General features: G+C 34.1%; 1 protein-coding gene across 4 annotated transcripts; it reads left to right on the top strand.

Annotated features, from left to right (window-relative positions):
* Window positions 1–4424: 4424 nt before the first annotated feature.
* LOC129308655 (cystathionine beta-lyase, chloroplastic-like) lies at window positions 4425–23272 on the top strand. 4 transcript variants are annotated; one of them, XM_054949928.1, is made up of 14 exons: window positions 4425–4619; window positions 6963–7221; window positions 7507–7675; window positions 7757–7869; window positions 7986–8056; window positions 8142–8233; window positions 17248–17335; window positions 17472–17583; window positions 18478–18574; window positions 19139–19220; window positions 19642–19759; window positions 20205–20312; window positions 20395–20497; window positions 22890–23272. In XM_054949928.1, the coding sequence occupies exons 3-14, from the start codon at window positions 7525–7527 to the stop codon at window positions 23063–23065; spliced, it is 1311 nt and encodes a 436-aa protein (XP_054805903.1). In that variant the 5' UTR covers window positions 4425–4619; window positions 6963–7221; window positions 7507–7524; the 3' UTR covers window positions 23066–23272. The 4 variants fall into 4 exon arrangements, with proteins under 4 accessions (XP_054805903.1, XP_054805906.1, XP_054805904.1 ...); XM_054949931.1 differs by having other exon boundaries at window positions 4426–4619; window positions 7507–7672; XM_054949929.1 differs by having other exon boundaries at window positions 4613–4750.
* Window positions 23273–24974: the final 1702 nt, after the last annotated feature.

The raw sequence follows: 24974 nt of genomic DNA, 5'->3' as shown, positions 1-24974 counted from the left end.
TGTGATTTGTTAGTGGATTTTAATAATTACGTGTTAATTGAAGTTTAATAACTTGATGTGTGAATGGTTCAATGAAATAGAGTTGTAAAGTTCAATGATGTGATTTTGTGAAGTTCAACGAAATATGTAGTTGAGGAGTTCAATAAGGTATAGTAGAATGGAGTTCAATGATTTGATTATGCATGTTAATGTGATGTTCATTTATGAGATGAGTACAATGATGATGATGTTATGCATGCCTTGAAATGTTGCATTATTTTGTATCGCATGATCATGAGTGGCGAGAGTTCACTTTGGATGAGGAGTAGGAGATAAAAACCCATATGGTAAGGCTATCATGGGAGCTCGATGGTTTGTATAAATTTAATATATTATCATTTCACTTGTTCGGTGAGGGACTGTTCTACTGGTTCAATGAGAGACTCAAATCTAACTAGTTTTTTACTTGTTCAACAAGGAAGCTAGTATAAGGAGAATGACACCCTATAGTGTGAGAGATAGGGAAAACCGTGACTCACAAGTGAGTTAGGCAACCTTGTTCGAGTAGCCTCTCACACATGAATGGCTAGGGTAGTCATATAACATAGATGATCACAGTGAGTTATAGCCCACAGTTTCATGTCAAAGGCATAAGGAGGATATAAGGGAGGTATAATCATGCATATAATGATAAAAAGGCATATGGTTACCTATATTGTGACCCTAATGAAACAAATGATGTGATTGTTAAACTATATTGTGCATTTTAGGCCCTAGAGTGTATATGTACCGATTGAGAAATCTACTACATGGCCAAAATACTAGTGCAAGTAGAAAGTTAGTAAGATTGTGATTATTGTGGATTGATATGATGATTTATGAATTTAAGTCTCCGGCTTTTGTTTTTGAGATTAAAGGGTTGAGCATTGAAAATGTGATGTGGTTGTTATTTGTGAGTTATGGTATATTGTATAGGTCTATTTTGGTCTTTTGAGTGTGGTATAGGGGTGAAATTGGTTTTTGGTACTCGAAGTGTGAATTGGGCACCTATGTCGTGTTATATGATTGAAAAGGAGTAGTTTTTGAAATGGGTGTCCAAATTTTGATTGACAAATGTCATGACTATGAAATCAGTATCATTAGTTAGAGTTAGGAAAAAGCTCTCCATAGACACCTAAATCACTTCAATTGGACATCGAATGGAGAAATAAGGCGCGTCAAAAATTCATCCCAGTTGCTATCAAATACGTGCAATGCGTCGTAGTGCATGGCACAGAGACATATAAGCCGTGACTAAATTGATTTGTTACCTTATCTAATATAATTTTCACACTTTTGTATATGTTTATACTGTATTTTGAATTAGTTTATATTTAATTTCAAAGTTCAAATAATTAAACTTGGGATCCTAACTTTGAAAAGTTTATATTTTTAAGTGAAGTTATTGTTGGATTGTAAAGTGAGTATTCTAATACTTTTTTTTAAACCTTTTGATTTGTCTTTTCATTTCTACCATGGTTAGTATTTTAATAACTTGTTAAAGTCTACTACTATGGTTTGGTAATTGTATGGTTTAATCCATATTTATTGTTAAGATTTTGGCTAAGTGCCTGAGTAATAAGGAGAATGTGTTACACTTATAGTTTTATTAGGTTTTGCTTTTATTTCCTGTAGCTTTTCAGAAAGATTGGGCAATCTAAAAAACAAAGGTTACCCAATCTTTCTGAAACTACAGGGATTAAAAGCAAAGCTCGATAAAACTATAAAAACCAAAAATATTTAGCACCTTAGGCACATGACAACTACTCATCTAAAAGACAACCAGATGATAGGATCTAAACTCACCTAGGTCACCAGAGAAGAAAATAGACTTGAAACCATAGTCTGCTAATTATTATTAATGCCACTGTGAGGATGGAAGAGAAGAATGGTGGTTCCTCCGTGGAGAGTCTTGAACATGCATATTATTATTTACAAATATTCACATTCAATTTACAAGTCATTTATAAATTTATGTAAAACTAGTTTGAGGGATTAATATTTAAAAAATAATTTATAAATTTTGGATGGATATTTGTAAATACTATTTAAATTATTAAATATTAAATTTTTAATATTTTAACAAGATTTATTAAATTTTATTTTAACAATATTTTAAGGTGTTTAATGCTCATGAAAAAAGAGTTCAAAGATAAGTTAGCATCGAAAGATATAGTCAGTCTTACCCATCATTGTACGTGGGCCCTATAAAGGTTAATGGGTGATTAATGAAAGGGTTTTTTCTTTTTTACTTCTTGAAAAAATGGTTTAAAGGAAAAATTGCCTCATATATTAGTATAATATGTCCAATGCTTAAAAAAAAAGTTTAAAAAAAAAACCTTCATCCTTTAAAATAAGATAGATTTTATTTAACTTTGAAGCATACGTACACCACAAAGAAGAAGAAACCTTTTAGAAAAGGCTGAATATTTAAAATAAGATAAAGCAAGTACGACGGATGATTCTTGGCTCTATGAAACAAAATGTGTTTAGAGCCACGAAGCTATTTTCAAAGCTCGTGGCTTTGGAGGTCTTCCTAAGATATTTCTTTTTTCGATGCAACAAATTAAGATATTTTCAAAATACTTTTCCTATTCTAAAGTATAAACAGTTCTTTGAAAAAATTCATATATCAATAACTTCTCTATTCTCATTAATATATGTGTGTGTGTGTGTTGTTTTCTTTTTCCATCCTTACTCTCAATTATTAATACATTTTATAATAAGTGAGTTAAATTTACATAATAATTTAAGTTAATAAATATAACAAGTAAAATGAATTTTTCTTGAAATATATTAGATTTTTTATATTTTCAATTAAAATTAAAAAAAAGTGTTTATGTTTTAGATTGGGAGTATATTCATGATAGTATTTTACAATCTTGGGTGTTTGATTCATGCATAACCCATAGAGGGGAAAAAAATAAGGGGTGAGAATCAAAATCCCTACTCCCTGCTCCCTAGAAGGCTAGCCCTCGCCATTTCACTTCTCTCACTCTGGCTTTACTTGTTACTCTACTTCATGATTGCTGGTTTGTGGCTTCGCTTCAGTTGTGTTTTGTTTTGGTTTTCGTGTGTCTTCAGGTTCGTTTTTGCCTTTTGCTCTCTGTCTATTGTCTATGGGGTTTGTTGTTTTCAACTTGTAAGTGTGGGAATAAACCAGATCTCTTTCGGACAACTTACGACTTGGCAGATAAAGCCCGAGGCCCTTTTACAGGTTTGATTGGCTAAATAAACCGGGTTTATTTATTTAAAGCCTGCTAGTAAGCCGAAAACACATTTGGTGCTCATTAGTTCTGATGAGCATCGCACGCTCATCACCTTGTGTGATGATCTGGGCCTTTCATTTTTTTTCAAATGATCCTTGCCATTGATATAAATTATTTTTTTAAATATTTTAATATTATATTTATAAAATAAAATATATAAAAATGATAAAAAAATTATAATACTAAACTGTTTTTTATATTATTAGCATATAAATATTATTATACTCATCACCCTTGACAAGATCTAGATCATTTAAATTTAAGCTTTTTACTTTTATTTTATATTTATTAAAATAAAAAATATGTAACAAAATATAAAAGTCTTTAATAAATTTGTTTATCACCAATCTGACCAGTACATGTTTAATCTGAATGACCCAATTTAATATTATTTTTAAATAATTTTTATAAATTAACTATTCAGATGTATCCTGAATAATATAGATATAATTTCAAAGGTCTAATTTAATATTAAATATTTTATAATTTTAGTTAATTGATTATCTTGATATACTCTTAAGAGTTCACATTTAATATTATAAATTTTTATAATTTTTATTTTGATGAATTTAACATAAAAATATTTTAAAAATAATTTTAAACCAATGGCAAATATCATATGAAACAAATTAAAGGGTTTAGATCACCCAATGGGGGTGATGAGGACCAAATGCGATCCCCTAGTAAGCCTGCAGGTTGGCATGTTTAAATATTTATTTATTTATTTATATTTTATATATTTCACTTACTTATTTTATACTCCTTCCATCCTAAATTATAGAGTACTTTTGAAGTAGTTTTTTCGTTTTAAAATATAAGACATTTTGAATAAATTAAAATTTCATTAAATGCACTAATTACAATATTACCCTTTCTCTTTTTACGATTAATTTTTGTCCTTTCTCTTTTTAATACATTGAATGATAAATATTTTGAAAAGTTTATATTTTTATTTTGAAAAGATAAAATTATTAAGTGTGTTTAATAAAGTTTATTAGTATGTAAGATTTTTGTCTAAAAGTGTTTTGTAATTTGAAATAGAAAGAATATTATAGTTTAATTTAATTTAAATTTAAATTACATATTTACTATACTAGCCCTACGTCAATTCATTCTCGTTTCCCTCGTCCTACCACATCAAATCGGCTCCTGGTTCCGCCTCAAACTTCACATTCTCTTCAAAACTTCTGAGAGCAGAGCACGGCGACTTCTCCCTTCCTCTCTCCTGATCACGGCGTTATCATTGAAAAAGAAAAGCACGAGTACTCAACGATCTCTTCGAATCTTGAGATCCAGGCTCGTGTTGCCGTTCTCACTCGCTGTTCAGATCAGGTTATCGTTGTCGTTCGCCTTGATGTCTGCTTCTTTCGCTTTGCTGCCCACTTCTCTTGTGTTGCCTTCTGCTTCTTTCATATTTTTGTTCGACGTTCTCTTCGCTGTTTGGCGTTCGTGTTACTGTCAAGGTTCAATTTACCTTACTCCTTCATGTTCGTTACCTTCCCTCTTCTGGTTTGATTTTTGCTGACATTTGGGTTCAATGATTGAATCCCCACAAGTCATCAATATTTATAAATAGAAAATAGTACTGTTTATTTTAAAATGTTAACAAATACACGGGCTATTGCAAGGGGTCTGTTTAATTAAGTCCGACCATGGGATTTGTTCAATATTCTTACATGTTTTACTATGCCTGGAGTCTTTGTTTATTTATTAATTGTTAGATTAATTATACTTTCCATATATGTGTTTTCGTTTAAAATACATGGCATGATTTATTTTTTTTTAAATTTTTTTTGACAAATATGGAGTCTATATGCTTTCAAACTTGGGTGGGTCAGCACTCAACACCGTATTCAAGGGTCTGTAAGAGTTGAGAAGGAGGGAAATGAAATCTGGCAAAGGAAAAGATGATGGAAATGTCTAAAGGATGCCAAATCTCTTGGGTTGGGCCAGGAAAGCGAGAGAAGAGTAAATGTTAAAAATAAATGAGAAGATTGTTAGGTACTGCTAGTGTTTTCTTCACCTTAAAAACATCTTTTTCATCTAGTTTGTTTAATCAAATAAAAGAGGGGCTTTTCCGAAAATTGATTACAAATCTATTGTGGCTGCGCAGTTTCTATGTTTTACTGCGCTATTAATGATTGAATTATTGAAACAATCGTGAACTGACCACACTAGATTCTTAGATGGTTTTCCACTTCTTAATGTCTTCTGAGTTGCTTGTTGTCAGCTTCTGCTCTTATTTGTTGTTAGACACCAACGGAAGAAACAAAAGTTATACATCGTTGATATGCTGTCATTGGTTAATTTCATTTTAATTGTATTCTTTTGGGAAAAAAAATTTTAGTTGTATTGTTGCTGAGATGTAAGTCTTTAAAATAATTTTTATTTAGATTTATTACACCTTTTAATTTCATTTAAATAACATGTAGGCTTTAAGCCTTTTAAACCTATATAAAATCTGAAATATGTAAGTTTTGAAGTTTACCAAAGCCTACATTTTTATGTAGGCTTAGGTTGGCTTGAAGTGTGCTTAAAGCCTCTGAGGCCTAAATTCAAAAGTCTTTTTAAAAAGGCCTACATATTAAGTAGGCCTTTAAAAGCCAAGCCAAGCCTATTACAGGATCAGGCTTGAGCCTAGGAAAAAAGCCTGCATGCAAGTTTAGGCCTAAGCTTAGGCTTGAGGCCCTGTTATATGCTCAAGTCTGTGTGGCCAAAGTTTGGCTTGATCTATTCCCACTCCTACTAGCTTGTAGCCTCCATTCCTATTTGATTTGCTGGCTTAGTAGCTCTCAGCTTCTGGCCACCTTGTGTAATGCACTTTGCAACTAAGAAAGGCGGGTGTTTCTTCTGTCTTGAAAATTTCCGCATCCACTCTGCTTCTGGTTGGTTCCCTACATGGTCCTATTACAGAAATGGGGATAAGAAAGTGCAAGTTGTATCTAGGATTGGTGCTAATCTAAGAATGATCTTTTATAATTTCACATGTGGGAACCTCCACTGTTTGATTAAGAATGAATCATATTTCATTATAGTCATCAGTACAAATTCTAGTGTTTATTGACAGCGAGATATGGGTATTTTACATCACTCATGTCTTCCATTGGTATCATCCACCATTATTTACCACTGTCAACTGGGGGAGAATCAAAGATTTTTGTTGGAATCAGATGTGTCATCTTCTTCAATAACCTTCCTTATCTACCTTCCTCCATGATCTTGCTTCATCTTCATTCCTATTTCTCTTATTTCTTTAATGTTTTGATCTTGAAAGAGATGCTTCCTTTTCTACCTATAAGCAAGCTTAACTGGTCTATGTTGTGTATTGTTGGTTAATTGCTGATTTTACATGTTGAAGATTCTACTTATAAGCAAGGTTATCAGTCTGTTGGATGCTCCGCAGTTTGTGTTAATTGAATAAGATGCTATGCTGTTGAAGCTTCAAGGAATTAATTAATTGATCATTGGAAGCTTTGCATTTGCTTTGATCAAATATGGTTTTGAATTGACTGTTATGATTGTTGTTTGTTGTAGTGGTTTTGAGCTGGATTAGTAGATGCTTTACATTTTAGAAATTATATGATATGCTGCATTGGTTCTGAATTATTTCTTTGCATTATTACATTATTGTTACCTTGTTTTGGCTTTGAACTTGTTTTGTTATGATTGCGTTAGGTTTTGTATGACATGACATTCTGTGGTGTCTTGGATGACTTGAAATGCTAAGATGAGGGTGATGAGTGGAGATGCTCTGGAAACTGTTGTGTAGGCAATCTGGATTCATAAAACTTTGGACTGCATATCACATTGAAACTCCACAGCCTTGAAGATCATAAGAAAAACCTAGCCCTTTCTTGTTCTTCTATGATGGCTCCGGCCTCAATTTTTCTCAGGGCCTTTCATTACTCAGGTTGCTATTAATCTACAAGCTAAGGTAAAAACGGTCATTATTTCAAACACTTTATGCAACTTATATAATTATTGGGTGATGAACATGTAATGCAAAGTTTTGGTATTTGCTGAGTTGTTGGCATCTTTACCAAATATGCCTTCTTGTTGTAGTTACTGGAAAATTAACTACTGTGATAATATTTTAGATGCTGGGAGTCTCTGACTTATGTACCTAATGTTTATGAAGAGGAAAAACAAGACCTTTATAAAATTAAAATTCCAATGGTATTTTGTACTCGTATAGTTTACATTTCTCATTGTGTTTTAGAGCACAACTGCTGGAAATATGTGGGAGAACATGGGATTTTGCAACCTGGCAAATTTGAAGTCAAACCGACTGGTCTGTGCAAAAGGGTTCAGACTGAATTGTTCAATTGATAGGGAGATGATCGTGAGCACATCGGCTTTGGTGGACAGTATTCCAGAGTGCTCAAGTGGTTTTTGCTATGTTTCTTTTGTTGATACTGTGTGTAAAATTTTTGTTTTATATGTAAATAGTTTCAACTTCTGTTTTGCAGAAGAAAAGACCATTGAGCCTAGTCTTTCGACAGTGTTAATGAATTTTGATAATGAGTTTGATCCTTATGAAGCAATCAGTACACCAATTTACCAGACTGCTACTTTTAAGCAGGTGAAAATTTGATCTGTACATGCTGAGCTCTTCAGTTATTGTGTATTACTATTTAGTATCTCTATTTCATGGTATTCTTTTCATATTTTACTTGTCTTCTATGCTTTTTCATGCAGCCTTCTGCAACAGAAAATGGTCCTTATGACTATACTAGAAGTGGAAATCCTACCCGAGATGCTTTGGAAAGGTCTGACCTGATTTGTTGTCTTGATTTTGTTCATATCTGTTTCTTCTTTCCATCCTCTTTTACTTGGCATATTTTGTATCCTCAGGTTACTAGCAAAGCTTGACAAAGCAGACAGAGCCTTTTGCTTCACTAGTGGAATGGCTGCTTTGAGTGCTGTTTGTCAACTTTTTGAAACTGGTGCATTTCCTCATCTTAGTCTATTTTGTATTTGTAATTCAAAGCTTCTAAAACAGTGCAAGCATGAAAATATATCTGTTTAAGGTAGTTTATCATAAAATTTGTTGAATAGATTCATATGGAAGTAATAAAAGGCCTATATGTAATTTGGATAATTGTTCGTAGTTAAGGGTAGTTAGGGAGTTTTAGTTACATTATGGTATTGTTTTCTGATATTTCCTAAGTCCTATAAATACTAGGTTGCTATCTCGATTGTACTTAGACTAATGGCATGATAGAAGTGTATTATTCAGCACAACACTAATTCCGTCCTCTGATTCTTCCTCTTTGGATCTGTCTATCCCCTTTTGAATTCTTTCTTTCTCAACTCTGTTTCCTTTCTCCATCTCTGTTCTACCCTCTTCTATTTATCTTAATAGTGGTATCAAAGCTAAGTTATCCTCGGCATCATGGATATGAAGCAACTTTCTCATAGAGCAATGGAGTCTAAAAATATAGCAGTAGAGCTTAAAAAGTTGAGTTTTATGAGGGAAGATGTGGCAGAGTTGAGAAATTGCTGTGGCAAGAATCATTCTTGGAAGATGCCCCAGTTGCTTTTATTGAAGATGGGTTTGGTTTAGTTCCCTTCCCACCATGCCCAAACGAGTTCATTAATGAGCAAGAATTATCTGCTGCACCAAAAGATTATGAGTTTTCCTTACCATTAGCACAAGTGTGCATGGAAGTGCAAGAATGGCAAGCCCAAGATTTCAAGACAGTTTCTTTGTGTGAATTCGAATATGGAATAGACTCGAGTAATCTCTCAAACTCTTTAGTAGTAGGGGTTGCCAATCCCGTCTGTCTTGGCTTACATTCTGGGACTTAAAGCTATTCACAACCGCAGCTAGGGTCAACTCAAAAGTCACTGTTGCCCCCTCTCTTTGTTTTCTTGTCACAGGTAGCGTCGCTATCTCCTACTATTCTTTTGGCCCCAAGATTTAATTTTCATAAGTAATTTTTGGAAGGAGTTCCTGAAGGTAATAAAGATTGAGCTAAAGTTGACCTCTTCCTACCGTCCACAGAGTAATGGGCAATTTGAAGTTTAAAATCGCTGTTTGGAAACATACTTTAGTTGTATGTGCTGGGAAAACCCTAAGGAATGGAGCAAGTGGCTATCCTTGGTTGAGTGGTGGTACAATACAACCTTCCACACTTCAACCAAGGCAACTTCCTATGAGTTACTTTATAGGTAGAAACCACCTATCTCTGCTCCATGTCTACCGAAAGAAGCTATAGTGGAAGTTGTTGATAGGAATTTTATTGCAAGAGAACACATTAATGTTCTCAAGCATCATTTAAGTCGAGCAGCCAATAGTATGAACCAAAAGGCTTTTTTAAAGAGGCCTGATAGAGAATTTGAGGTTGGTCAGTGGGTATTCCTGAAACTTCAACCCTATAAGCAGATTCTAGAAGTACTCAAACGCTAGCCTCATGGTTTTTTGGACCATATAGAGTGCTTGAGAAGATAGGGAAGGTTGCTGCAAGCTAGAACTTCCTCCTACATCCAGAATTCATTCAACTTGCCATGTTTCACTACTGAAATTGTGTCCAGATCCCTCAGTTAAGCAGAGACACCCCCCTGAAAATTGGCCAATAGAAGCTACAACTCTCATTCTGAAATATGTTCTAAATAAAAGGATTGGAATGCAAAAGGGCGGGTCATTACTGAAATTTTGATACAGTGGAAAGATAAACCTAATGAAGAAGCTACCTTGATGTCTTTATTCAATTTCCAAGAGCAATTTCTAGATTTTTCAATTCCCAACCCTTGAGGACAAGGGCCGTTAAAGGGGGCACTGATAAGGAAATAATAAATGACTTATATGTAATTTGGGTAGTTGTTGATAGTTAGGGAGTTTTAGTTACATGTTGGTATTGTTTTCTGATAGGGCTCGTTATTTTCCTAAGACATATATCCTTTAGTCCCTATCCATAAGGAACAGTAATTTGTGATCTTTTGTAATGATTAGGATCTTTTGGGTAGTATGGGCTTTGTGTCAGCCAGGATGAAGGTATTAGTAGTCTTTTGCCTAGGAAGGGATGGCCGAGGAGAACGAGAATGGAATTGTGAGGAGAGATTGGCCTCGAGTGCCAGTGGGAGTGAAACTCTTGTTTTGAAGCTTGTAATCTGTATTGCTGGTGTTATTGTTATCTTTTAGAGGAAATAGGGTTTTGGGCCAGAATTAGAGTCGTCTTGTAAATCTGATTCAGTTTATTCATCTCAATATCAAAACCTAAGTATTTTCCTCTCATATTTATTGCTATTGCTGTCTTATTTATTGTTTTTACTGTGATATTGGCTTGGGACACATTATTTAGTATCAAAGCGGTACAATCTCTGGGTGTTATGTGTAAGGAGTTATGGCAAAAAGGGTCTAATATTCTGATCTAGAAGTACAAGAATTGAAGGAGACTGTTGGGGTATTAACTATTAACCCGGGATGTAAGCGGTATTAAAGAAACATTGAAGACCATTAATCATGCCTGGTGCAAATAGAGAAGAAGATAGTAGGGCCACATGGAAATGAATAGGAAGGTCATGAGGAGGTTTTGGTGAGCAACACAGGAGGTGATACAGATGGAAGCAAATATAGAAAGTTAGAATTACCAATTTTTTTAGGCGAGGACCTTTTGGGATGGCTTTTTCGGGTGTAAAGATATTTTCATGCAAACTCTATCACAGAACAGGATAAGCTCGAGGCTGTTGTGGTATGTCTAGAGGGTAAAGCATTAAATTGGTATCAATGGTTGGAGACAAGGATACCCCTGAGTCAATGGACGGAGTTCAAGAGTGAGCTGCTACACAAATTTCGCTCCTCTTAGCTAGGGGGTGAATACGAGAGACTGTTCACAACCAAACAAGACAAGATGGTGCTGGAATTTGTTGAAGAATTCGAGCTCTTATCTGCACCGTTGAAGGAGGCCTTTGAAGAATGCTTGATCAGTGCATTCTGTTCTGGGTTAAAACTAGAGATTAGAGCCAAGTTGAAGTTAACGAAGACTCTTACATTACGAGAATTGATGGAGATGGCCGTGTGTATAGATGAGAGGAATTAGATACTTGGAGAGTATAGACAGCCTAGGGTTAACTGAGCCCAATGTCCTCAGTTTGGGCCCAAACCTGAAATGTTACAACCCACTTATTCTACACGAATTGCGCGTGTGATTGAAGGAAATCGCAAAGTGTATAATGCAGCATCTTCATTTGCCGAGAACTCGAAGAGAATGGACACTGAAACAGAGCACTCCAAAGCTGCGAGCTCTTTGATTGGGGATCATCAACGAAGAGGACCGGGAACTTGCGACGACTCTCTGACACTGAGATTGCAAGGCGACGTGAGTTAGGACTGTGCTTCAAGTGTGGAGATAAATATAGCCCAACCCACCAGCGCAAGAACAAGAACCTTTAAGTACTAATAATGGAGTTGGGGGCAGAAAAAGTGAGAGTGGAAGATGACACGGAGGCTGAACTTGAAGGAAGGGATTTCGAAAATCTTGATGGTAGGACACAGATGGAATTATCTCTCAATTCCATAGCTGGATTTGGTGATAATCACACCATGAAGGTTAAAGGGAGGATTGGAGGCACTGAAGTGGTTATTCTTATTGACAATGGCGCCACCCACAATTTTATTACTGAAGATTTACGAGTAAGTTGAAATTACCCTTTGATGAGATCTCTGAATATACTGTTACAGTGGGTGATGGGTTTGTTGTGAAAGGGAAGAAAAGATGTAAGGACCTCTGTTTGAGTGTTTAGGGGTGCCAAATTATCCAAACCTTCTATCCTTTCACGTTGACAGGGGTTGATGTGGTCTTGGGAATGGAGTGGTTGAAGTCCTTGGGAGATGTGAAGGTCAACTAGAGTGAGGTAACAATGGAGATTGGCAAGAAGGAAAAGAGAATTTGCTTACAGGGTGATCCATCTCTCACTCGGGCTTAGACTACTTTCAAATCATTAATTTGCTGTAGGAAAGAAAGTGGAGGGGTTTCTAATTGAATATAATGGGCTCACTGGAAGTGATGAAAGTACTCTCATTTTAAGTCTTGAAATTCAAGAGTTATTGGAGAAGTTTCCTACTGTCTACCAAGTTCTTGAAGGTCTACCTCCACTCCATTCACAAGATCATGCTATTATTATTAAACTTGGAGAGCAGCCACCGAACATAAGGCCTTATCGATACCCCCATATGTAGAAGAATGAAATAGAAGACTTAGTGAAGGACATGTTAAAGGCCGGAATTATTCAGCCAAGCAACAGCCCTTGTTCAAGTTTGATGGTGGTGGTCAAGAAGAAAGATGGAAGTTGGAGGTTTTGTGTTGACTATAGAGCCTTAAATAAAATTACAGTTCCGGATAAATTTCCTATTCCAGCCATAGATGAGCTATTGGATGAATTGAAGGGAGCCACAATTTTCTCAAAGCTGGATTTGAAGTTTGGGTACCACCAGATTCGAATTAAGGCTGGGGATGATCACAAAACAGCATTCAGAACACATGAAGGACATTATGAGTTCAAGGTGATGCCCTTTGGATTAACCAACGCTCCCTCAACTTTTCAATCTTTGATGAATGAGGTATTCAGGGAGTATTTACGCAAGTTTGTATTGGTATTTTTTGATGACATTCTTATGTATAGTGATGACCTAACTACTCATTTGAAGCATTTGGAGATTGTATTAACTATCCTGGAGGAAAATCAGCTTGTGATTAATTTGAAGAAATGTAGTTTTGTGCAACTGAAGATTGAATACTTAGGGCATCTCATATCAAAAGAAGGAGTTAAAGCTGATCCAGCCAAGATAGAGAGCATGGTGAAGTGGCCAAAGCCTAAGAATGTGAAATCCTTGAGGGGTTTCCTAGGCCTGACCGTGTACTATCGTCAATCTGTCAAAAATTGTGAGAAGATTGCTAGCCCTCTTACTGATTTACTAAAAAAAGATTCTTTCAAGTCGTCATTGGAAGTAGAAAAGGCTTTTAAACAGCTCAAAACTGCCATGACTACACTATCAGTGCTCGCAATGCCCGATTTTACCATTCATTTGGAGTTAGAAACTGATGCTTCCGGTACCAGTGTAGGGGCAGTTTTGATGCAACAATGCAGACCTGTGGCATATTTTAGCCAAAAGCTCTCACATAGAGCCCAACAATGCTCTATTTATGAAAGAGAGCTCATGGCTATTGTTATGGCAGTGCAAAAGTGGTGCCATTACCTTTAGGGGCATAAATTCATCATCCATACAGATAAAAAAGCATTGAAATACTTGCTGGAGCAGAGAGTGGTTGATGAAAATCAACAGAAATGGGTCTCAAAATTAATGGGCTTCAAGTTTAAGATTATATACAAGCTTGGTAAAGAAAATAGGGCTGCTGACGCTCTATCCAGAAGAGAAGAATCACTGGAACTAATGGGCTTTTCCTTATGGCAATATAATGATGTGGAAGAATGGGAGAAAGAGGTGCAAGCGGACCCAAAATTGAGCAAAATTCTACAGCAAATCATAACTAATAATAAAGGGGTGGAAGGGTACAGCTTAGTCCATGGCTGCCTATACTATAAAGAGATATTAGTCCTACCAAAAAGCTCCACCAGAATCCCCTTGTTACTGAAGGAGTATCATGATTCTCCAATAGGGGCGCATTCGGGCTGTTTACGCACCTACAAGAGGCTATACAATGTGGTGTACTGGGAGGGAATAAAAAGGGTTGTTCAGCAATATGTGGCGAGTTGTGAGGTCTATCAAAAGAATAAATACCAGGCTTTAACTCCTGCTGATCTGTCACAGCTATTAACCATTCCACAAAGCATTTGGGAAGATATTAGCATGGATTTCATCACTGGGCTTCCTAAATCAAAGCGGTATGACATCATTCTAGTAGTAGTGGATAGACTCGCCAAATATGCTCATTTTTTCCCCTTGCCCACCCTTTTTCTGCAAAGGATGTTGCTGAAAAGTTTGCGACTGAGGTTGTGAAGTTGCATGGTTTCCCTAAAACCATAGTTTCAAATCAAGATAGAGTTTTTCATTAGCCAATTTTGGCAAGAATTGTTCAAACAAGTTGGAACTCAACTTTGCCTTAGCTCATCTTATCATCTAGAATCTAATGGACAAACAGAGGTGATAAATAGGAGTTTGGAGACTTCTTGCGTTGTTTTGCTAATGAAAAGCCTACTCAACGGGCTAAATGGTTGGCTTGGGCTGAGTATTGGTACAACACTTCATTCCACAATGTGGCTGGCATGAGACCTTTTAAGGCAGTATATGGTAGGGGTCCTCCTACATTTTTAAAATTTAGTGGCAAACCTTGAGTTGTGGAAGATATGAATGAACAGATTCAAGTTCAAAATTAGATCATTGAATAATTACAGAGAAATTTAGCTAAGGCTCAAAGTGAAATGAAGGCGCAAGCTGAAAAGCATCATCGGGATGTGCATTTTGAGAACGGCAACTTTGTTTATGTGAAGCTTTGACCTTATCGGCTAAAAACCTTGGCCAGGGGGAGCAATGAGAAGCTCTGCCCGCATTTTTATGATCTTTCAAGGTTCTTGAGAAGATCAGAATAGTGGCCTACAAGCTGGAACTTCCAATCACCACCTACATTCACCCCGTATTTCATGTTTCTTAGCTCAAGCAAATGGTTTCGGCTGCTGTGGTACATCCTACCATTCCTCCATTGCTTTCTAATGAGCTTGAATTGCGAGTGCAGCCTCAAGATATTAGGAAGGTTTGCAGGCTTATGAATGGACAGCGGGAAGTGTTGGTTAAATGGCAAGACTTACTTGAGTTTGAGAACTCTTGGGAATGTGCAGAGACAATTTACAAATAGTTTCCAACTTTTCCCCTTGAGGACAAGGTGGAACTTTTAGGGGAGGGTAATGATAGGGCCTGTTATTTTCTAAGACATATTAGAGGAAGTCAAAGGGGAAGAATAACTCTAATGGAAATACTTTAACTGTTCCAGAAGCTTATCCTTAAGTCCCTAGCTGTAAGGAACAGTAATTTGTGATCTTTTGTAATGATTAGGATCTTTTGGGTAGCATAGGCTGTGTGTCAGCCAGGATGAAAGAATTAGTAGTCTTTTGCTTGGGAAGGGATGGCTGAGGAGATTGAGAATGGAATTGTGAGGAGAGACTGGCCTTTCGAATGCCAGTAGGAGTGAAACTCTTGTTTTGAAGCTTGCAATCTCTGTTACTAGTGTTATTGTTATCTTTTAGAGGAAATAGGGTTTTGGGCTAGAATCAAAGTCTTCTTATAAAATTGATTCGGTTTATTCATCTCATTAATATCAAAACCTAAGTATTTTCCTCTCATATTTATTGTTGTTGTTGTCTTATTTATTGTTTTTGCTGTGATACTGGCTTGGGACACATTATTTTCTCATATTTCCTAAGTCCTATAGATATTAGGATTGCTATCTCGATTGCGCCTAGACTAATGGCATAATAGAAGTGTATTATTCAGCACAACATTGATTCCCTCCTCTGAATCTTCCCCTCTCTATCTCTCTATCCCCTTCTGAATTCTTTCTTTCTCTACTCTGTTTCCTTTCTCTATCTTTATCCTACCCTCTCTTCTATTTTCCTTATTATAGATTTTATTTTTTTGGCACTGCGTATCTCACAAACTGGGGAATTCAGTATGAGTTGACTTGAGTTTGAGACAGCATGAGAAAAGAGAGGATACAACAACAACAACAACAAGCCTTTATCCCACTAGGTGGGGTCGGCTACATGGATTGCAAGACGCCATTGTGCTCTATCATTTATCAAGCTTTTAGGGATATTATTAATTAAAAGATCGTGTTCAACAACTTCTAAGAGTGTTTTCTTAGGCCTTCCTCTACCCCTCTTAATCGGACTCAAAGTTATATGTTCCACTCTTCTCACTGGTGCCTCCCTTGGTCTTCTTTGTACATGCCCAAACCATCTTAACCGATTTTCTACCATTTTTTCCTCAATAGGTGCTACCCTCACTTTTTCGCGTATGTGCTCATTTCAAATTTTATCTTTACGTGTATGTCCGCACATCCATCGTAACATTCTCATCTCTGGTACTCTAACTTTATGCTCTTGTTGTCCCGTTAGAGCCCATCATTCACTACTATAAAACATTGCCGGTCTGATAGCAGTGCGATAAAACTTTCCTTTAAGTTTATTAGGCACCTTACGGTTGCAAATAACTCCTTTAGCTTTTCTCCAATTAAACCACCCAGCTTGAATCCTATGTGAAATATCTCCACTGATTTCGCCATCATTTTGAATAATGGCTCCCAAATATCTAAACTTTTCCACTTGAGGTATAATTTGATCTCCCAATTTCACTTTCAAATTATTGTCAAATAGTCTCTTACCAAATTTACAATATAAATATTCAGTGTGTTTTTTTGACTAACAGAAGTCTCTTATTCATAGTGAGCCTAATACAACATAATAATGGCCAATAAAGACGGAACAATTACAAAATCAAATCTCTCAGATTATGTATGATCATTCCTAATTCCTAATCAAATGTAATCAATCATAATCAACAATAAATTTAAGCATTTTTGAGTCTGAAAAGTAAATACTGAAGTTTGTAGATAATTCGATTCAAATATTATGTGCAATGAATAAGTCCATAACAGTACAATAAATCAAAGTTATTTTTTTAAATTATTAAGCTTTCTTCATTATATATTGATACAAATGATCTTTTACATTTTGTCTTTGTTTTTCATTTATTACTATGCTAGAGATGACATTTGATAATTTAAGTATTTATTCAGGTTTGAAATTATAACATTAAGTGGTCGTGTTTATGTATTTTATTATTTTTTTCTTGATAAACTTCACATGTTGGAATACATATAACTTTATTTTCATTATAGAAATATAATGGATATATCTTGTCCATATCTTCTCAATGTTTTCATTGGAGATCAAGTGTTCTGAACTGATTGCTTTTATTGTCATTTACTTGAATAATCTCACGCAGGTGATGAAATTGTAGCTGGAGATGATATCTACGGTGGTTCAGATAGGCTATTGTCGCAAGTAATTCCAAAGTCTGGAATTGTGGTGAAGTAAGTGTGATTTTTTGGCTTTTCAGATGTTTATTCATGTGGGTTAGTGGATTATGAAACAAAACTATTGTTGGATTTATTTGATCCCAAGAATTATTAGCTTTCACTGATGATGTTGTAATGCTTGCGCTCACAGACGAGTAAATACAAGTGATCTAGAGGAGGTAGTCTCTGCCATTGGACCTTGGACTAAGTTGGTGTGGCTGGAGAGTCCTACCAATCCTCGCCTACAAATATCTGATATTCGAGTAGTTGTTTTCTTTTGTAAGTTGAGAGTGTTTTGTTTTTGTCGTCTTTGGAGCTGTTATAAGTCAACTTATCAGCATCTTCAAAGAAACTTTAATTACTTTGGTTGCAAATACAGAAAGTCCTAGTGCAAGTGACAGCTTTTTTCACAATATATATTTGAGGTTCATATTACACCTGTGAAGGAAAATGTCATTTTATTATTATTGCTGCTTTTGTTATTTTAGTTTTTTGGTAATGTGATTGGTCTCGATTTTTCTGGCTAGAGGTTTATTGGATTCTCCTATTTCTCACTTGTCTCTGATATAATTATTCTTGATACAGTAGCAAGATAAACTCATAAGTATGATAAAAAGAACATTATTATTTCAATATATATTGTATTTGAACTTGAATATTTTAAGCGTCACAATATTGCATTTCAATATAGATTGCATTTCAAGTCTTAGTAGATAGCTACAAGTGTGGAAAATGAAGGAAAATTGCCACATTCAGGGACCCACTCCTTGCACTTTGAGAGGCTAGATTTTTCAACACACAGGGTACATGCCTCCTGCCTCTATCACTGCACTCACCGCCCTATATTTTACCTGACTAATTCTCCCTATCCAACTGCCTTGACAGTATAGGGTTAGTAGTTGCCTCTCTGCCCTCTATAATATCGAGCCCTTATCCCTTTGTTGTTCTTCCTTGTATAAGATATCAAAGGCCCATCAGTAGTTTTCTTGCCTCTTGCAAAAATATAGAACAAAAGGTCCACGCCTGTAAAATTCTTATATAGTTCTCGTATGGACCCCCTTAAATAATATGTATGATATGAACTTGTAGCAGGGAATTCTTTTGAATGGTTTAATTCAATGTTTAAAAATTTCTTTGATTTGCTGATTTATGTCCAGAAAATAGCAGAGATGGCTCATGCACGTGGTGCTCTTGTATTGGTGGACAATAGTATTATGTCTCCTGTGTTATGTCAGCCTTTGGAACTTGGAGCAGGTATTCATATAACCATATTGCAAGATAATGAAGTGTAATTGGATTTAACAACCTAATACTCTCTCCACCTCAATTTATGGACACTTTTGGAGAGATTTGACATTCTAAAATATAAGACACTTTGACAAAAATAAGGTTTCATATGATGTTTTTTCAATTTTACCTTTCCCATTATATTCTCTCTTTTTTTTTTTTAAAGATAGAGTATTTAAATGAAGGGCATTTTTGAAGTTTATATTTTTATTTTGAAAAAACGTTATAAAGTGTGTTTAATGAGTTTTGTTTACTAATGTTGACTGTTAGAAATATTAATTGGGAATTTAACGGAAAGTGAAAAAATGCTCAGTTTTAATTACTTTAAAGGCAAAATTGCTCTAGCCAATAGTTTAAGGCGTTTGGTGCTCTTCGGAGAATACTTCAAGGGGCAAAAATGTACCTTTATCCATTTGTTTTTTGGGCCAAAATCCTAGGAATTTGTTGAAAACACCCTGTATTTTACATTTAAAACAAAAAGGGCAAAGGAATTTTCTACTAAGTGACGGCCACATTTTCCCCCTTTTGCAGATATTGTTATGCATTCAGCAACCAAATTTATTGGTGGACATAGTTATATCATGGCTGGTGTCGTTGCTGTGAAAGGCAAAAGGTTGCAGCTCTTATTCTCTCTGTCTCAAACATCCATGATGTTGTAGATTTTGATTTGTTTGCGAGCCATTTTGTCAATCTGTTATGCCACAGGGAATTTGTGAACTAAATTTCAATTCAATGGCAAATTTTTCTGATGAGTTTGTGATGCATAATATTTGATGTGCTTGTAATCCTTAAAATTAAGAATGAAATACTCTTACTGCTCTTTCTTTCGTTATTCTGTTTTTTTTTTTCCCTAATCGCCTTGTCTAAGTCACTGTTCATGTGTTAAGTTATATGTTGTGAATTATTTCCCATTGTATTTTTAATTTCATTTTATTTTCCATCTGTTTTATGTATATTTTTTTAATTCATTTACAAATGTGGATCAGTACTCTGAGTTTCCTCAATTTTTTGCCTTTGATCATCATCCTGTAAAGGTTGGCAAAAGAAATGTACCTTTTACAAAATGCAGTGGGTTCAGGCTTAGCTCCATTTGACTGTTGGCTCTGTTTGCAAGGGATCAAAACAATGGACCTGCGACTTGAGAAGCAACAGGTACCTGCGTTACTAAACATTCTAAGTTACTGATTTGTAGTTTCTAGTCTAAAGAATGGTTGACTGTAATATCTGATTATCTGAATGTACAGCATGGCTGTCTTCCTCCTAATTTATTTACCTTGAGTACAACTATTTGATAAATTGGTTAGTCCACATAGCCACTTGTAAAACACACACACTCCAAAAATGAAAATATATAAAAATTTTAGAGGCTTGTTAATGTTCTGAACTAATTGGTTTGTTCACTAATGACTTGTTATACTTGGATTGTGTGGTTTGCTGAAACTAAAATTTTGAATAATGTCATGAATCTGTGTTTTTCAGAATCAGATTGTTTCTCTAAGCTTTCATTTTAAATTTCAGTGCTATCATAACTGCTATCCAGCATCATTATTCGTTTTTATTGAAAAACAATAATAGTTAGAGACAACATACTTTGCAGAGGAGTGCACAAAAGATCGCTGAATTTCTTGCCTCCCATCCCCGAGTAAAGAAAGTAAACTATGCCGGTCTTCTTGGTCATCCTGGACGTGACCTGCACTACTCTCAGGTATGGTTTACCTGTGAAATTCAATATTTTTCTTTATATTCCTGAAATGAGTTTATATATTCATCAGGCTCTTGTTTTGCAGGCAAAGGGGGCAGGATCAGTGCTTAGCTTTTTGACAGGCTCTGTGGTACTCTCAAAGCATGTTGTTGAATCTACCAAATACTTCAGCATAACTGTCAGTTTTGGTAAATATTTTTCTGCCTTTGCTCTAATTGAAAGAGTTTTGAATTGCTAATATAAAAATAGGCTTGAATGTATTTCTAAGCAACTTAGACCCTATAGTTCAAATTTTTGTAATCTTCTTTCTCTCATTATACAAAAAAGAAGAGTAATTAAAGACAATTTTTTAGTTTCTTAATTCCATTTTTTTCCCTCCTTAAAGAAGGTTATATCTTGTCCTTCCTAATTCTTTTGATCTAAAAATTAGGGTGCAACAATGCTCTAATTGAAATTAAAGGGACTTAAGGAATCAAAATTATATATAATTGTTTTGTGATGGTTTCTCTAAGTTTTCTGTCTGTTAAGGCAATGAAGGCTTATTTGGTTATGACTTAGTGGGCCTTCTTCTTCTTGTTTTTTTAATTGCCAACGTTGGTCAAATTTAAAACCTTAGTTTATTTGTCTTATTTTATTTTCCTTGAGGCTTAAAGAAATGAAAACACTAGAGGAAAAAATAATGGTAGTTGGTGAAATGATGAATGGGAGGAGGAAGAATGTGATAAAATAAATCCTTAGGTAGTGTTTGGGATTTTTTCATTTTCTAGGATTGAATGAAATGGAATAGGATGATTAGAAGTTTTATACCATTGTATAGAAAAAGTTTTTTGAAAAATGGGTGGAATGGCTTGGGATGGCCTTCTAAACTATCATTAGCCATTCAAAATCCATTTTTTAATTCCCTGATCTTGCAATTTGAGAGGTTGATTATGGAATGATCTAATATAAGTAACATTATTATAAAATTACTCTCATGCTTCTGACCTCCTCACTCACTCCTTGTCACTAAAACTAGAAAAACATAATTATAACTAATTCAAATATATTGAATTTATAATAATTCTTAAATAATAATTAAATAAAATTGTTCATTCCTCTAATGGAACTTTGGGAGAATGACAATTAAGGATCTGTTAAGAACATTAATCCCAATTACGGACCGTGAAATTTTGAAATCCGAGTTAAGGACCATAGTCCTTAATTGTGATAAAAAAAATGAAATTTGTGAGGTGGGATTCACTAACGCGACTTGGGAATTCACTAACCCAACTTGAGAAAATTACTAACGTATATTGTGAAAACATGAAACCCTACTTGGAAATGGAATGTTTAACAAAAAGCGTCACTTGAGAATTCACTAACTAGACTTGAAAAAATTTCTAACGTATATTGTGAAAAAATGAAACCCCACTTGAGAATCATTAATAAAAAGTGACTTATCCAAATTGGTGTGCAAATCGGTGTTTTTTATTAAACAATCATTAATAAAAAGTGACTTATCCAAATTGGTATTTTTTATTAAACAATCGATTCTCAAGTGAGGTTTCATGTTTTCACAATATACGTTAGAAATTTTTTCAAGTCTAGTTAGTGAATTCCCAAGTGGCGCTTTTTTAAACATTCCATTTCCAAGTGGGGTTTCATGTTTTCACAATATACGTTACAAATTTTCTCAAGTTGGGTTAGTGAATTCCCAAGTGGCAATAATGAATCCCACCTCACAAATTTCATTTTTTTTATCACAATTAAGGACCATGGTCCTTAACTCGGATTTCAAAATTTCACGGTCCGTAATTGGGATTAATGTTCTTAGCAGGTCCTTAATTGTCATTCTCTCCAAAACTTTTAAACAATGGAATGTTTCATTCTATCCCACTCCACTCCAGTCCATTCCATTAGTTAGTGATCATTTTTTTTTCATTTCATCATGTATTCTTGAATATAGTTGTGTGGCTGTTATCTATTTCTATGATGAAGAACTTTTTTGAATTCTGATTACACGGTCACCCAACACAGATCCAACTCGCTCTTGTTCTGCATGTATCCGAACCATCTCGCACTGGATTTGTACTTTTTCCTTTTTTTTCTCCTGCCTCGGATTATTCGATTGCCAATCCTTGCTTGGACATCTAGATATCATTGTTCACAAAGGAGGTTTTGTCCGATTGCTCTCTAAGGAGAATCAAGATGTCATTGATCAAGATGTTCATCATCTGCTTTGCCTTTTTTGTTTATGTATTTATCACCAAGCATACTTTTTCTTGGTCCCATGACTCTTTTATGAGGTCTTCCTTTTCATTAGTGACTTTTACTTTGCAATTACCTTTTATATTATTAATATCATTTTGACTTTTTTCCCAAAAAAAAATGACGGAAAATTCTAGTAAGGGATGACTTAGAGGTAAACTATTTAAATTATTTAATGAATACTCACAAATATGATGCTTTAAATCTTGATGATGTGTTAGTAACTGACTGACTCAAAGTTGAATTGTGACTTAGAGATAATTATTTAAATTATGATGCCTAATGAATGTTTGTTTGCCTGCAAAATTCTGATCTTGTGAATTTTTTTGTCAGGGAGTGTAAAGTCTCTCATAAGCATGCCATGCTTTATGTCTCATGCCAGCATACCTGCATCAGTTCGTGAAGCTAGAGGCTTAACTGAAGATCTTGTGCGTATTTCTGTGGGGATTGAGGATGTTAATGATCTTATTGCTGATCTGGACAAGGCACTCTCATCTGGGCCTCTCTAGTTTTATAATAACTAATCCCAACATTGGTGAGTCCGGTTTCTGTCCACTGTTCCTCCACAGTAGTTTTGAATTTTAACGGTACATAATAATTTGTATTTTTTTTTAAACTATCAAATTTCATTATACGACTTATCATTGGAGAGAAACAGTATTCAACATTGACATCTTGATTGCTTCAAAAAATAAATAAATGAGTAAATAATAAAATGATAGTATCGTATCGATTTGATTTTGGATGTTGATGACTTTAAGTAGTTCCATTATATTTTTTCCATTTCTTTTAGGAAAAATTACTTATAGGCTCCATGGTGTAACTTATTTACAAATAAGTTTTACGAAATTTAGAAACCACAGTGAAGTCTTTTGAGACTTGAAATTTGAAATTAGGGTGTAAAGATAATAATGTCCTTGTTAAAATATATTATATCAATCAAATAATGTATGATTATTTTATTAATAATTTACAACTATTACTTTAACTTTTTATAACTCTTAAATCTGTAATTTCATATTTTTATATTAAATATTCAAACTTTTTAACTATTAGATATATAAAGATATAATTGTAAAAAGTTGAAGTGATATTTGTAAATTAGTGATGAAATAGTTATAAATAATTAGTGTTAAATTTTTTAATAATGCATGATGGGTTGAATTATTAGATATGTAAAGTAAAAAGTTGAAGTAATGGTTATAATTAATTGATGAAGTATTTATAAATTATTTAATTAATATAATGTATTTTTAATAAAAGTATTATTGTCTTTTGACCCCAACTTCAAATTATATTCAAGTTCAAATGGAATTTGGATGTAAGTTTTAAATTTCGTGAGATTTATTTGTAAATAAATTTGCTCTACGAGATTTATATGTAATTTTTTCTTTCTTTTATGTCATGTATTTGCATTAGGTTGTCAATGTTTCAATTTTGCTTATTCGTATAAGTTTAGGATAAGCAGTAAGCAAGTTATTTTTATCCTTGCTTAATGCTTTCAGTTAAAGGCAAATGGAAGGGAGGGGAAGGGGATTCTAATGGGTTTGATTTTAAAAAAAATGGAAATGTGTGGTTAAAAGAATTTGATTAATTTCCCTTATTTAATTTACATATTTCTTTTATTAAAATTTTATAATGTGAGAATGACAAATAAGAACGTTATAAAAATATCAATGTTAAATTAAGATTTTTTAATATTGACGTTTTCAAATTTTAATACTCCTTTTATCATGTTTCAATATTAAAGTTTTTAATTTAGTATTAATATTCTTACAAAATCTTTACTTATCATTTTTCTTTTTATAATCCCATTCGTTCATTTTTTTTTTTAAGAAATTGAATTTATTTGGATATCCAGTCTTGTTCCCTCTCACCTTTTTTCCCACGAACCCAACCGGCGGCTAGACTTTGTGAAGATAATTATATTATGACGTGCATATCAATGAAGAATGCAAGTATGATGATAAAGTCCCAAAATCAATAATTTATCACGGTTAAGTTCTCGACTAAATTTTTTAAATAATAAGTTGTAAATATAAATTTAAATAATTACAAACAAAAATTTTAATTGTAAATTGAGTTATATTTAAATTTAAATATTTTATTTTTAATTAAAATTTTTGAATTTATGACTGTTTGAATTGATATTTATAATTAATTTTTTTAAAAAAAGTATTGTTGAAGACCTATTTGTTATAAATTTATTATTCTAGGACTTTAATCTCGTTCTGCCATGAAGAATGTGAGCTGTAAGGGAGATTGTGCTATTTGCCTTGCTAGAGTCCTTTAATTGTGTTAGAATTTTATGTGAAATCCTAAACTAGAAATAATTATATCATGATTGTAGATGGAGGAATTATTTCATAGACTTGATACATCATGTCATTTGTATACTATTCAATAAAAACATGCAAT

The sequence above is a fragment of the Prosopis cineraria genome, unplaced genomic scaffold (assembly GCF_029017545.1).
Source record: "Prosopis cineraria cultivar Desert tree isolate PC_DT_omini unplaced genomic scaffold, ASM2901754v1 PC4, whole genome shotgun sequence".
Lineage (NCBI taxonomy): Eukaryota > Viridiplantae > Streptophyta > Magnoliopsida > Fabales > Fabaceae > Prosopis > Prosopis cineraria.
The sequence above is the reverse complement of the archived record's forward strand: the minus strand, read 5'-3'. Positions and strand labels throughout refer to the sequence as shown.